Below are 13296 nucleotides of genomic sequence, written 5' to 3'. Positions count from 1 at the left end.
GCCAAAGTGCGGCCCTTTTTAACTCAACAAGATGCAGAAAAACCAATTCACGCCTTTATCACTAGCAGGTTAGACTACTGTAATGCACTTTTCACTGGTCTTCCCAAAAAAACATCTAAAGAAATTGGCACTCATACAGAACTCTGCGGCTAGACTTTTAACTAAGACTAAGAAGAGAGAACACATCACCCCTGTGTTGGCTGAACTGCACTGGCTCCCTATTTCCTATAGAATTGATTTTAAGGTTATGTTAATTACTTACAAAGCTCTGAATGGCATAGCACCTTCATATATCTCTGATCTTATCAACCACAAAGGAAATTTAGATCATCCAATTCTAATCTTTTAATCGTACCCAAAGTGCTCCACAAACAAAGTGGAGAAGCTGCTTTTATCCATTATACCCCCAAACTATGGAACACCCTGTCTCTGTACATCAAGCAGGCGAGTTCAGTAAATATTTTTAAAAAAGATCTGAAAACATACCTGTACAGGAAAGCTTTTAGTTAACTGATCTTATCCTGTAGACTACTTTTTCAGATTATTCTACATCTGCTGCTATTGGAGGGCGCAGCCAGCCAGAAGCAGGTGGGCTCCCCCTATTAAGTCAGGTTCTGCTCAAGGTTTCTTCCTGGAATATGGGAGTTTTTCCTTGCCACAGTTGCCATATGGCGTGCTTGTGGGGGGTAAGAGGGTTAAGGCTGCCAGTCTTATGACGTCATTTTCTATATTTTTGATATGTTGCTGAGTGGATCAAAACCGGCCCCAGCAATGAAGAAAAGTGATTGATAATGACTGACCGACTATTATTGTGTTACATGCTTCAAATGTAAAGCACTTTGAGCTGCATTCTGTGTATGAAAGGTGCTATACAAATAAAGCTTATTATTATTATTATTATTATAATAGACGATTGGCATAGCTTACAGTGGACTAGGGCTGTCAAAATTGCTCAAAAATGACGTTCGAATATTCCCTCTAAAATAAACACATGTATTTGAATATATTGGAATATCTAGGCTATATTATTTGCGCATTATATCAGTGACGCGCATCATGTCATCTGTTTTTAACTTTTTGGAAACTTTTGAATTAACTGAAAGGAGATATTTTCGTTAGTTTTGGAAGTTTATTTTTACGTAGCCTACAATGGCCAGTTCCGACAAAGCCAAAATTACTCCTTTTGAAACAATGAGTGAGCAGGCCGCGCATTTGTATGGTTACATTGCTTGACAGGGGGGATCCCAAGCAGCTTTCAGCCATAAGGTTACTTTGAGAACATTTCCTAATTCACCCGACACTGTTATTCAAAATGTTGAAAACTATTTCGGCATAGCCTATAAGCAGTTTAATTAAATGGAATGTTAGTTGTAAACAAACGGGCTACCCACAGATGTGCTCGTGCCTCAGGGAGCGTACCTATGTTCCCCGAGTCCTATGTTCCCCGCTTTGTATGGGACCGGGGAACATAGGACCCTTTTTTAAAACCCTAACCATAACCATAACCCTAACCCTAATCCTAACCCTAACCCCGAGCGGGGAACATAGGACCCGGGGAACATAGGACCTGGGTAACATAGGGATGACCCCGTGCCTCAGATGGCAAGAAAAATCTTCACGATATAGGCCTATTAACTGACCGCCCGATTCACGTTGGCTGGGGGGCACGGAGGCCATCAGACATTTGTGCCCAGGGGTCTATGAATTGTTAATCCGGCCCTGCCCCCAATGAATCGCAACTTTCCACCACTGGGACAGCTTAAAGGAAGTCGAGAGAACTCCTAACTCACTAAGACCTATTCACAAACCTATTTTCAAAGCGATGCTTTGAAATCCTATGCGGCTACAGGAGTTTCCAATCGCGAGGAAGCAATTTTGCATTGTAGGCATAAGTAACATGCAATAACGTCACCAACAACAACCAAAACTAGGCTACTCATTGTCAACATGTAAATTAAATGTAACGTTATTGTGAATCAAATGAAAATGTTCTCCTCTTTGCAAACGTAGGCATAGGCATAGTGACAGATTAATTTAATAATGTTACAAAGATACTGCATCAATCGGTAGATAGATAGATAGATAGATAGATAGATAGATAGATAGATAGATAGATCCGTATGTTTCATTAGGCTGCTAGGCTATTTGTTTTGCCTTACTCTTGATTCATTTAGGCTAGGCCTTTTTATTCAGTTATTCATCATCTTCCGTCCTTGTGTAGCGCACGCATTCTCAGACCTGTCACCTGTCACTCATTATCGTAAGGGAGGTGTTTGGAATCATTCCCGCGTTACAATCATCAGCCAATCAAGGTGGTCACTTCAGTCAAGCTCGTGCATGAGTAATGAAGTCATCCATAGCAACAAAGACTCACTCTTAGTTTAGGAGTTGTCATTTTTCCTTACTAAGAGTAGGTCTGAAAGGCTTTGTGAATAACTTTTAAGAGAAAACTCCTAGCTAAAATCTTTTAGTGCGATTTAGGAGTACTCCTAGTGGTAAGATAAAAGGCTTTGTGAATACGGCCCCAGAGCAGTAAGGAGGGGGGAGAGAGAGGCTGGGAGCCACTCACAGTAGCCTGACTACGCCACCCTGGGCTTAGTACCCAGTAGGGCTGTAGCGAGATCATGCGATTCGAAACCAAAATCGCGACACTCATATCCACGATACTATGTCGCGGTATGAAAAGGCCCGCTTTACTTACCGGTAGCCAAAATAAATAAATAAATAGATAATAATTTCATAGGCCTACCTCTCGTTGCTTTCATTCTGTTCAACTTTACCAAACAGTATACAGTAGAAGTAAACCCCCTCAACTTGCCCCACTCTCTCTCGCTCTCCCTCCCTCTCGCTCTCCCTCCCTCTCACTCTACCTCCCTCTCCTGCTCAATGAACACGCGCGGCTCGGCCAACACAATCCAAATAAAACATTCGCAATCGTGAAAGCAAGGACGCATAGAAGACGACTAGCTAAATTACTATTAAATCCGCTTAGCATCATTAGCATGCAGCACATATTTGTTTAAAACTCTTGCATTCAAGTTAACTGATCATCTCAATAGGCTACCAACATTTCCCAAAAGGGCCTGTCCCAAGGAGAACAAGTATTAGCCTACCTTGAAACTTAAACACACATGGAGAAACTGAACAGTCCAATCAGACTATGATAAGCTAGCCAAGTATGCTACTTTGTTTACAATATTTCCAGCCTTCAACCAGACAGCTGAATTAAAGAGGTAGAGTTGTCATAAAGATAGTAGGCTAATCTGCATAAAGAAGTGTGCTGTCATAAATATCAGACATTCAGTAGCCTAGGCTAAAATCTTTTTATATCAGGATATAAAATAATACAGATATATTATACTATACCTCTGGTGTTCTAAGGTAGGCTATTAAAATACTATTTAATAAAATGTCCCCCAAAATACCCCCCCCCCCAAAAAAAAAAGAGAAAAAAAATCGTGATACAAACCGAATCGTGAGGTTGGTGTATCGTTACAGCCCTAGTACCCAGGGACTTCTTTAGGAGAATTTCTAAGGAAGGTTTAACACAGGTTCGAAAGCACCAAGCAGACAACGTGAATTCCAATCAAATCAAAGTTTATTAAATAACCAAAGGGGGAAAAGGGATGGGAGTCCTGCAATAAGACCTGAAACGAGTCAGAGGTTATGAAAGTACAAAAATATTTATTATGGTTATTTTATTATACAAGTATTGACAGATGATTACTAAAGTGGGGCCGGGGCTCCACTGGAGCTAAAAAGATACAGCAGATGGGGGCTTACCTGAGGGAGACAGACTAACTGGAGGTGTGTTCCAAGTGACTGACCAGTGACACAGCAGCCTACCACAAGCAACAATGACACCACAAATGTGCAGCTACAGGGTCCCACCACCAGGTGACTAGCTTCCCTCAAAGTGGGCCCCACATCTGCCAAATAAACAAATAAAACAGCACCACAAGGGAGCAAAAAACGGCACACAATTAGGCTACACCAAAATCAACTAACTAAAGACAAGACAGCAGCACGACCCGCGCTATGCACCCAACGTAGAGGAAAAGGGCCGCGCTACCTGGACAGAACAGAAAAGACACTGAACATAAATCCTTCTACTGCAGCCTAGTAAGTTACCCATTAAAGCAAGCATCATACATCTAGTTTGTAACTACGATCAATGCACAAGGCGCCATATGGAGAGCACTCACCCACGTTCAACTACAGGCATACAAAAGAAAATGTTACGACTCAAAACAGCAAATAAACTATGAGAGATTAAGACAATCATACTGTAGGTGCATACCTGTAGAATGAATAAGGGATGGTGTCTAAAACTCGGGCAGCAGGAGTAGACTAGCCAGTCACTGCAAAGCTACAGGTGAAGACAAACATTGATTAAACCATGTTATTAGTCCGGCAGCAAACGGGAGTACTGCAATATACCTGATGACTTAATCCAGTACGCTAGGGGGGTTAAACAGGCAGAGCTTACAACGCTTCTTCGTACCTGGGTTGTTTTATACTGTCCGGCCAGTAATCAGCGTGAATGAACTCCGGTCAGGGATGGATTACTGCACAGACCTACCGGGCCCAGGCCCAGGGGCCCAAGGGGTCAGGGGGCCCTGAAGCCCAAGCCTTTGCATGGAATCATTGCCTTAATATCATCAGGATGTACGCTATGAATCGGATTGAATTTAGTCAGTGTTGTATAAAGTACTAGAAAGCAATACTTGAGTAAAAGTACAAGTATCGTACTAGAAAAAGACTTTGGTAGAAGTGAAAGTTACCTTTTAGAATTACTTAAGTAAAAGTCTTAAAGTATCTGATATATACTGTACTTAAGTATCAAAAGTAATTTTCTGATATTTAATGTACTTAAGTATTTGAAGTAAAAGTAAAAAGCAAGCGGTTTTATTTTGAACTTTTATTGTGAACTTTATTTTGGCTTTCTTATAGTAAAGCATAAAGCATATTCAGGCTTCCCATATCTTCTTAATCTCACGCATCAAATCAAAATCACATTCTTTTCTAGGACTTTTCAGGCACAATTATCTTAAGTTCAAAGAACAAACAGCATATTTTTAGAGCTGACATCAAAGAAAAAAACAGAAACAGAAATTTCACTTTTGTATGAACTTCAGGTAAAAATGAAAAATAAATAACTTATTTCTTTTTTAAAAAAATGACCTGCTGGTAGGAAGAACATTTTGGTCATGTGGTATGAGCATTTCTAGGGCTTACTCCCCAGGTCACCATCTCACTCACACACACAGGCCACCTATGTCCAGCAGTTACTAATATGCCAGTCATTAGTTGAAACTGAAAAGGTGTCTGTTCATCTTCAAAAGAAGCTGGTTTTCAAAGTTGCCAGAATTTAGTGCCCGGGAGCCCAAGACCGGCCCACGTTTTCCATAGTGGTGGAAATTGGATAATTGAAGCAACATTTCAGCTCTTACTATCCTGTAGTTTTTATTAGTACCATGGTTCAACAAATGTGTAAAGGTTATAATTCACTTCAACTGAGAAGTTAACAAAAAATATTCCACAAGTTAACAAAAACAGAAAGAAAGAAAGAAAGAAAGAAAGAAAGAAAGCCTTTGAAATGTAGCCTATCCCACACTTCCACAAAGAGGCATATTGAACTAATGTTTAGGCTACTGTACATGTTTTTTGCATGGGTAGGCTATATTGTTGTTTGGTGATTTAGCCTACTCCTTTACTACACCCTGTTCTGACCAAACAAGGCATATAGGTTTATCATGTAGGGTAATTGCTCTTTCTTACATTAAATAACTTTAATTTATCCTCTCTACTTGTCCCTGTAGTCATGGCCTCCTCATCACTAATGTCAGGCTCATCATTTTCAGTGGTCGACTGGTTGATCTGCTGCTCAGTCTCTCCTGGCCTCTTTCTACCATCCATCCTTCCTGGTGCTGTGTCTACTATAGGGCCGGCTCGGCTATCCGTATCTGAGAAAACTTTTTGGAAAAGACGGGCTATGGACCCAACCAACTCTTTTTGGGAGGGGAGAACTCCCTCACGTAGGCTACAACCCATGCAGAGGCATTGCATTGGTGTCATGCACAGAATGCGGAACGTGTCCTAATTTAAGAAAAGATAGACTAACGTGACAAATGTCAATATTTTTTCCTCGACCGGCCCAAAAGTGAAGCGACCCACCGGGAATTCTCCCGATTCTCCCGATTACCCACCCCGGGCCTGATTCAGTCTTACTCTTCTTGGACTGAAGACAAGTCCTGCGATGATAAATAGCCTTTCACAGGCCACTGAGGCAGGTAGCGGAGTGTTCAGCTTCACAGAAAGCTGCCAATGTACAGAAACATTTCTTGCAAATACGGCCACAGGTGGCCACTAGTTAGCGGGAGCAGGCCAGTATGGGACATGTAGGGAAAACAGGGAGAAATAGGGAAAAGACAGGGGAACAATGTGCCCTGGCTACACTTGTATGCTTTTGTCTAAATATTTGGAAGTGGTTTTCTGTAGATTGAAATTAACTGATTGTTTCTGTGCAAGTGTCTTGTTGTCACATCAGATTAGGCCAGGCCCATCTATTTTAAAAAAGCAACAATAAAGTGAAAACCATGTGACTAGTGTTTCAGCATCGTGAGAAGCGTGTTTTGTGTATTTTTTTAACATGCGCTCCGTGACTTTTTTTCTCACTCTTAACCTGCCGGAACAGCACCCTCTCAGTGCTCCGGTACCTCTTGATTTATAAATGATTTTGAAATTGAGCAAAGCTTTTTCGATTATAACAAGTCCAAAAAAATTGCAAATGGTCAGTGTTTCCATAAAGTGATGCAATGTAAATAAATATGGGTTTTACCTAATAGACATTCCAGATAAATGTTAAACTGATAAATCCATTATACAATACATTTTGGCAGTTTAACTTTCATTGCATCCACCACAAGCCGTGGTATTTTATTTTTGGTCTGTCAGTTTCAGGAGGCACGTCAAGTGATGTCACGGTATGACACCCTGATGCTAACCCGTGAGGATCTGGTCCAGACCACCCAGCAGAACCAGGACAGCACAGAGAATGCCCGTACACAGCTGACCCGATTCATTGAACAGAGCAATGACACACTGCTTCACTACAACAACACCCTCGCTCAACTGCAAAGTCAGCTGGACCATGCTCGGGAAGAGGGTATGATCTGGGTATGAGATTTGAATTTACCACACCCCAGTTAATTTTTTTTTCTTTCTATACATCCATAAGCCTTCATTGATACTTCAAAAACATCAGGTGCTCCTTTACAGACATAATAAGGTACCTTATCAGGGCCAGTGTCTGATATATTTTGAAACATCTGTTGGTCCTGTAAGCCTTGCTATCGGAAAAGACAGGTGTTTCATAAGATAAAACTGTCGACTGAAAAGAGAACAATCAAGTAGCTGTTGCTACGGATTTCACTCCCTCAGGCATCCAAGGCCTAGCCACACTGACTAAGGCCACGTCCACACGAAACCATCGGCTCTATTTTTTCTCACTGCTTTCACACCTTTAACGACTCCGGTAAAAAAAAGGCGCATCCACACAAAGGGGTGAAATCGACAGAAAGTGATGTAGTGCATATGCCAGGCAAGTAGATGTCGCCGTGGCAGTGCAGATGCTTCACGATTCACTATTTTATAGAATATTGAATTCTCTATTTTAGAAAGTCTATGCATTCTCCGAAGCAGTCGCGTGAGTAAAGCGTTGTCTGTTATCTCCTTTAGTTTTTTTCCGGTCTGATATTATCCCAGTTTATGTTGAAATCATCCATTAAGATTAATTCTTTATTGCTGTCACACTCTTTAAGCATGTTGAGTAATTGATCATAGAATCCACAGTTTGAGGAGGGGGGGGGGGGGGGGGTGGCAATATAGGCAAATGACATTAAAGGACTTCAGGAGCAAAACTAGCAGACCAGTGCATTCCAGATGTATTTCATGTGACCATTTGATCAGACTACATTTGATAGACTCTTTCATATAAATTAACACTTCTCCCCCTCTATCCCTGGACATTAACAGCGGCTGATGGAGAAGATTTATTTAACCAGGTTTCTGAGATGCCTAAATTTGAGTCAGTCAGTAAATGGCCCAATTGATCACTCTTTGAGACCATACTGCGAGAGACCAAGTGTCCGCCTAATAATCCACTGTGTTTGGAAAGTGGATCCCAGAGGATTTTTGCATGATTTACAGTTCGGAAAAACATAGTCTTTCTTCTTGTTAGCTGGGTTCAGACAGCTAAGTTTTTTTTTAGTAGGATGTGTTATGGTAATTGTATTCCGCGGCGTAGAACTGATGAAGTACTAAAGTTATCAAATTGAACAACCTGAATAAGCGTAACAAATTTAACCAACTTCTAAAATGAACCAAGCCCAGTCTATACCAGATACATGTATCTATTTTATAATTATTTTTGATATTCCATAGTTATTCCTATGTTATGCAGATAATGTTTATAGTATAGTCTGTGGCAATTTATCTAAAACTAGATGTACCGCAGAGCGGTACAAAATATGACCGCCGCCCAGTCCAGCACATTTTTTCCACAAAAAGAAATCACGCTGAAAGGCCTATATGATTCTCTGTCTCACTAAATTGCATTATCCACACTCAATTCTCACTGGTATCTGCTAGACAACAAGTACCAAAACATGATTAGTTCATAGATTTCACATGTAAAATTAGCTCATTAGGCCCTTTCACACTGGCGAAATCGCCGCGATTTTATGTACCAGAATCGCGGAACGACTGTCCCTTTCACATAGACCGAGGCGGAACGGCGGGACAAAGTGTCTCGCCAAATTTACTACCAAGCCCCCTAGACATTTTGCCGAGTTTTTTCGTTCCGGCACCAGTGTGAATGGGTCAAGGCGGAAAGGGGAATCTGGGCGGGCATTTCGAATCTATGTCCAGCCCACCACAGGAGATTGCAAATAAATCTAACTGATCAAAAGCAGCAATAGCAGAGACAGCACATTATGTCAATCTATAAATTCACAAAGTCTCCAGTCATTCAATGCCTGCTAGAGTTGACTGTAGCTTGGAATGCAATCAGTTGCCATAATAGGCCATCCTAAAATCCAGCGAAAAAACAAAGCATGAACTCATGAGCGTCTGTCTGCTCTATATGTATATCCTCTGATTGTAATGCTTACAGATATCTAGGCGATATCTGCTGTTTATTCTGATATATGGTTTGTCATGTGTTGAAGTAAAGTTCGCAAAGTATTCCACCAAGATGAATGGGTAGGGAGACGGGCGCAAAAAATATGATTAAATTAAAGTTACTTTTCTCGCGAACCGTTTACCACAACAACTAACATCGTTTAAAAGCTGAGAAAAAGCTCTTTCGTGTGATAGTGATGTCTGTGATAATAGGCTACTTCGCAAGTAGTTCAGCAAATTTGGGTGGGACAGAATACCTATACAGAGCAGCAGCTCTGGCCATATCGGCTCTGGCTCACATGCTTTAAATGCATTATCGCTTCACTACCCAACACGCGAACAAGAAAAGAAAAAAGAAACCAATGTGCTTATGTCGCGATTTCCGATAGGCCCAGGCCTAGAGAAAAGACAGCTATGGTAACCTAACAATAGGATCAACCCGAACTGCGATGTTCCAAACAGAGTGACAGGATGCAATGCCTAATAAATCTTACTGCCTTCGGCATAACTGCTAACAAGGCCTACTGTTAAACACCTGAAAATATTAAGCTGCTGTTTTCTTTTCATGACGAGCACTAGGCCTACGCTTAAATGATTTATGACTGAATGGAACGTTGCGTTTTTAAGCGCCAGAACTGCTTATCACGTCGTGTGACAAAGTTTACACCAATCATCATCTTCTAATGTATCCTTATGTTGAGATGTCCATTCTCTTTGCCCTATGCTATCATTTGTGCGCGAAGCATGTTTCAATTAAGACAATACACAAGCTATTTTTTATTGTTGTAATATTGAATGATTTCATGAATAAATTGTACGCACAGTGAGTACAGGATTACGGCTGGCGGCGCCACTGACCAAGGCCACAGTAGCCTGTGAACCTCTGATTTTCAAAGGGGAATCACGGCGAACGCAAGGGCAACTTTTCTCTTCAATTTCCCTTCCAAATTACTTTTTATTGTCTGAAGACATCGCAAGAATCTAACATTCTAACAGCAACAGCAAAGCAAATGCAAGCTAACCAAAGTGCAGTCGGTTCTCCCACCATGGTTTTTGAAATCACACACCTGCACCTGCTATCTGAAGCCCCACGCACGCATAATAAGGCCTACGACTATCACTCTACACGCCCCCTGTTGCACGTCACAATTTAATTTACTATAGCTGATCCTGCCTCCTGGCTCCCTAAAATGCCGCATCATGTGAACAGATCAGCAGGCCGGCAAATTTTCACCTCGCTTTCAGACACAAAAAGACGGCAAAAAGACGTCTCCTCTTCTCGCAAATTTAGCGGGATCTCTGTGTGAAAAGGCCTATTCACTCCTCAGCACTCATTTTTTTCAGTAAGTATACTTCCAATGAGGCTATTTGCATGAAATTTTCACCAGACATTAGTATTAACTCAGATAATCCACCCATATAAAAAAAAATCCAAACATTAAAGTCCATAGGTAGAGTTATGTGTAATAAAGTGGAATGATACAGGAAAAAAGTATTGAACACGCCTGCTGAAATTTCTTAAATACTTTGTGGAAAAGCCTTAATTCGTAATGACAGCTTCAAGGCATGTCCTGTATGACGAAACTAATCAGTCACAGTATTCTGGTGTGTGTTTGGCCCATTATTTTAAACAGATAGTCCTTTAATATTGAAGATTCCAGAGGTCCCTCTTGTGAATCCTGAACAAATATGGTGTGTAGTATGACATCTGAAAAGTTCAATTTTGCTTTCGCCTGACCAGAATACATTCTTTCAGTATTTCATAGGCTTGTCCAAATGTTGTGTAGCAAACTTTCAACAAATTTTGACATGTTTTTCTTCAGGAATAGAGTCATGCGCGATGAGCGTGCATAGAGGCCATGGCGGTGGAGTGCATTACCTATGATTTTCTCTTTAACAATTGTACCTGCTATCTCCAAATCTTTCTGGAGCTTTCTCCAAGTGGCCCTTGGCTCTTGGGCTACTCTTCTGTCTATCCTTCTGACTTCCTGGTCAGAAATCTTGTGAGGAGAAAGTGAGGAGATCCTGGGCATGGCCGATTGATGATGCAGTGATGTTCCTTCCACTTGCAGATAATGGCTCTAATACTGCTTGCTGGATGATTCTGAATAGGGCTGAAACGATTCATCGAGTTACTCGAATAACTCGATTACAAAAATTACTCGAGGCAAAAACCCTGCCTCGAAGCCTCGTTAAATTCCTATGACGCGCACTATACGCGCAGGGATCTGATTGTTCCACACGGACCGTTGTTCAGGAAGCACACCATTAGCGTGTGAATTTCTTTGTCTATGATCGTGATACATTCTGAATTTAGCTGGCGCCATGGCGGAGTCAAGATGTCCATAAATGGTAGAGAATGTCTAAAGTTTTCAAGTAAAGTTTTGGGATCAGTACATACTCAAAAAGGAAAAGAACAAGTATCTGAATCGAAAACATCCACTCCATGCTGTTTCACCAAGCGTCAGTAAAGTAGGCTATCTATCAATCTATCTAGCCTATCTATCATCTATCTACATAGCCTAATAGCCTACATTGATGTTGCCTGATTTTAATCACATACTGTATGTTGTGATATAATGTTTATCTTTGATGTTTTTATGTAGTAAACTTATTCACGTTCAATTGCAAGACAGTCTGCCTACCCTCATCTTTCCTCACGCACCGCACGCGCACACACACACACACACACACACACACAGGTTGCTAGGTTACCATAGCAAATAGGCTCACCCCAGAAATAATTTTTTAGTAACCTAATGGAAAATGATTTGTTAGTAGCCTAATGGTAGGCTATTTTTTAGTAGCCTAATGGTAAAATTATTTGTTAGTAGCCTAATGGTAAATGCTGCAGGTGTAGAAATCTACATAACACAGATATTTACTTTGATGTCAGGTCTAGATTACAGCATGAAACTGTATGTATGAAAATATTAATACATTAAATTGCTTTCCCTCTTCTCCCTCCCAGCACTTCACAAGTATGGACAGCTTTGTTCACCCAGCTAAGTCATGCACAAGAGGCTGCAATTTTACAGAGAGCATTTTTAACATTATTTAATTGTTGGCACTGGCACTTAAAAACACTAAATGGGTAAATTGCAATAAATGGGCTTAGTTTTGTAGCTTAATGTTGAAGTTAGAATAAATACCTCTGTGCCAATTGCTTGATTATTTTACAGCCATGTCATTTTCGTTATGCATTATTTGTTTTGGTTGTTTAAAAATGCAAAAAAAAATGTATTCGATTAATCGATCGATAAAGTGCTAGATTAATCGATTACAAAAAGAATCGATAGCTGCAGCCCTAATTCTGAAGTTTTGAAGGGCATCTGTAACCAGTTCCATTGATATGTTTTGCAACAATAAGTTTCCAAAGGTCTTGGAAGAGCTCTTTGCTTTTATCCACCATGAAATGTTTTGTGTGACACCTTGGTAACAAAAAACCTTTTTATAGCCCACCAGTATGTGCTAACCCAGCTTATATCAATTTCCACAGATAGGAGGGATAATTTCTCTAAATACTTATAAATTCCAGTTTGTTCCTTGCCATTCCTTGCCTTGTGTACTGCTTTTTCTTAGTGTGTTCAATACTTTTTCCCTGTGCCATTCCACGTTTTTACTCATAACTCTACTTTTAGACATTAATGTTTGAATTTTTATACATGTGTGGATTACCTAAATTAATACTAATGTCCGGTGAAAATTTCATGTGAATAGCCTCACTGGAAGTATACTTACTGAAAAAAATGTTGACGTGTTCAATACTTATTTTCCCCACTGTATTTTCTTATTTCATCACACGTCAAAACACACACACACACACACACACACACACACACACACACACACACACACACATATCTGACTTTCTCCAACTTTTGCACATCTCCATAGAACTTTTTATTTATTATTTTTGATTTCTCCTCCATCTATCTACCCATGTCCTTCATTGCCTAGCCTTTCTGCCCCCCCACCCCACCCCCATCCCCAACACACACACACAAAACACACACACTTACATCATCACTGTCATCACCTCACATACATACAGCACACTGCTTGCTACAGTAAGCCTCCTCTACATACACAGCACATTGTGTACTTGCTGCA

General features: G+C 40.6%; 1 protein-coding gene across 3 annotated transcripts in view; it reads left to right on the top strand.

The window, feature by feature from the left end:
• LOC121713557 (coiled-coil domain-containing protein 42-like) overlaps positions 1 to 13296 on the top strand; it is a 91712-nt gene that overhangs the window by 64398 nt on the left and 14018 nt on the right. For 2 of the 3 annotated variants that reach the window (XM_042098254.1, XM_042098256.1), the window contains exon 5: positions 6958 to 7179. In XM_042098254.1, the coding sequence (XP_041954188.1) occupies positions 6958 to 7179 (222 nt within the window). The remainder of the gene's footprint in view (positions 1 to 6957; positions 7180 to 13296) is intronic. The other variant, XM_042098255.1, reaches the window with a different exon arrangement.

Source organism: Alosa sapidissima, chromosome 7 (assembly GCF_018492685.1).
Source record: "Alosa sapidissima isolate fAloSap1 chromosome 7, fAloSap1.pri, whole genome shotgun sequence".
Lineage (NCBI taxonomy): Eukaryota > Metazoa > Chordata > Actinopteri > Clupeiformes > Clupeidae > Alosa > Alosa sapidissima.
This window is presented reverse-complemented; position numbering and strand designations above follow the sequence as displayed.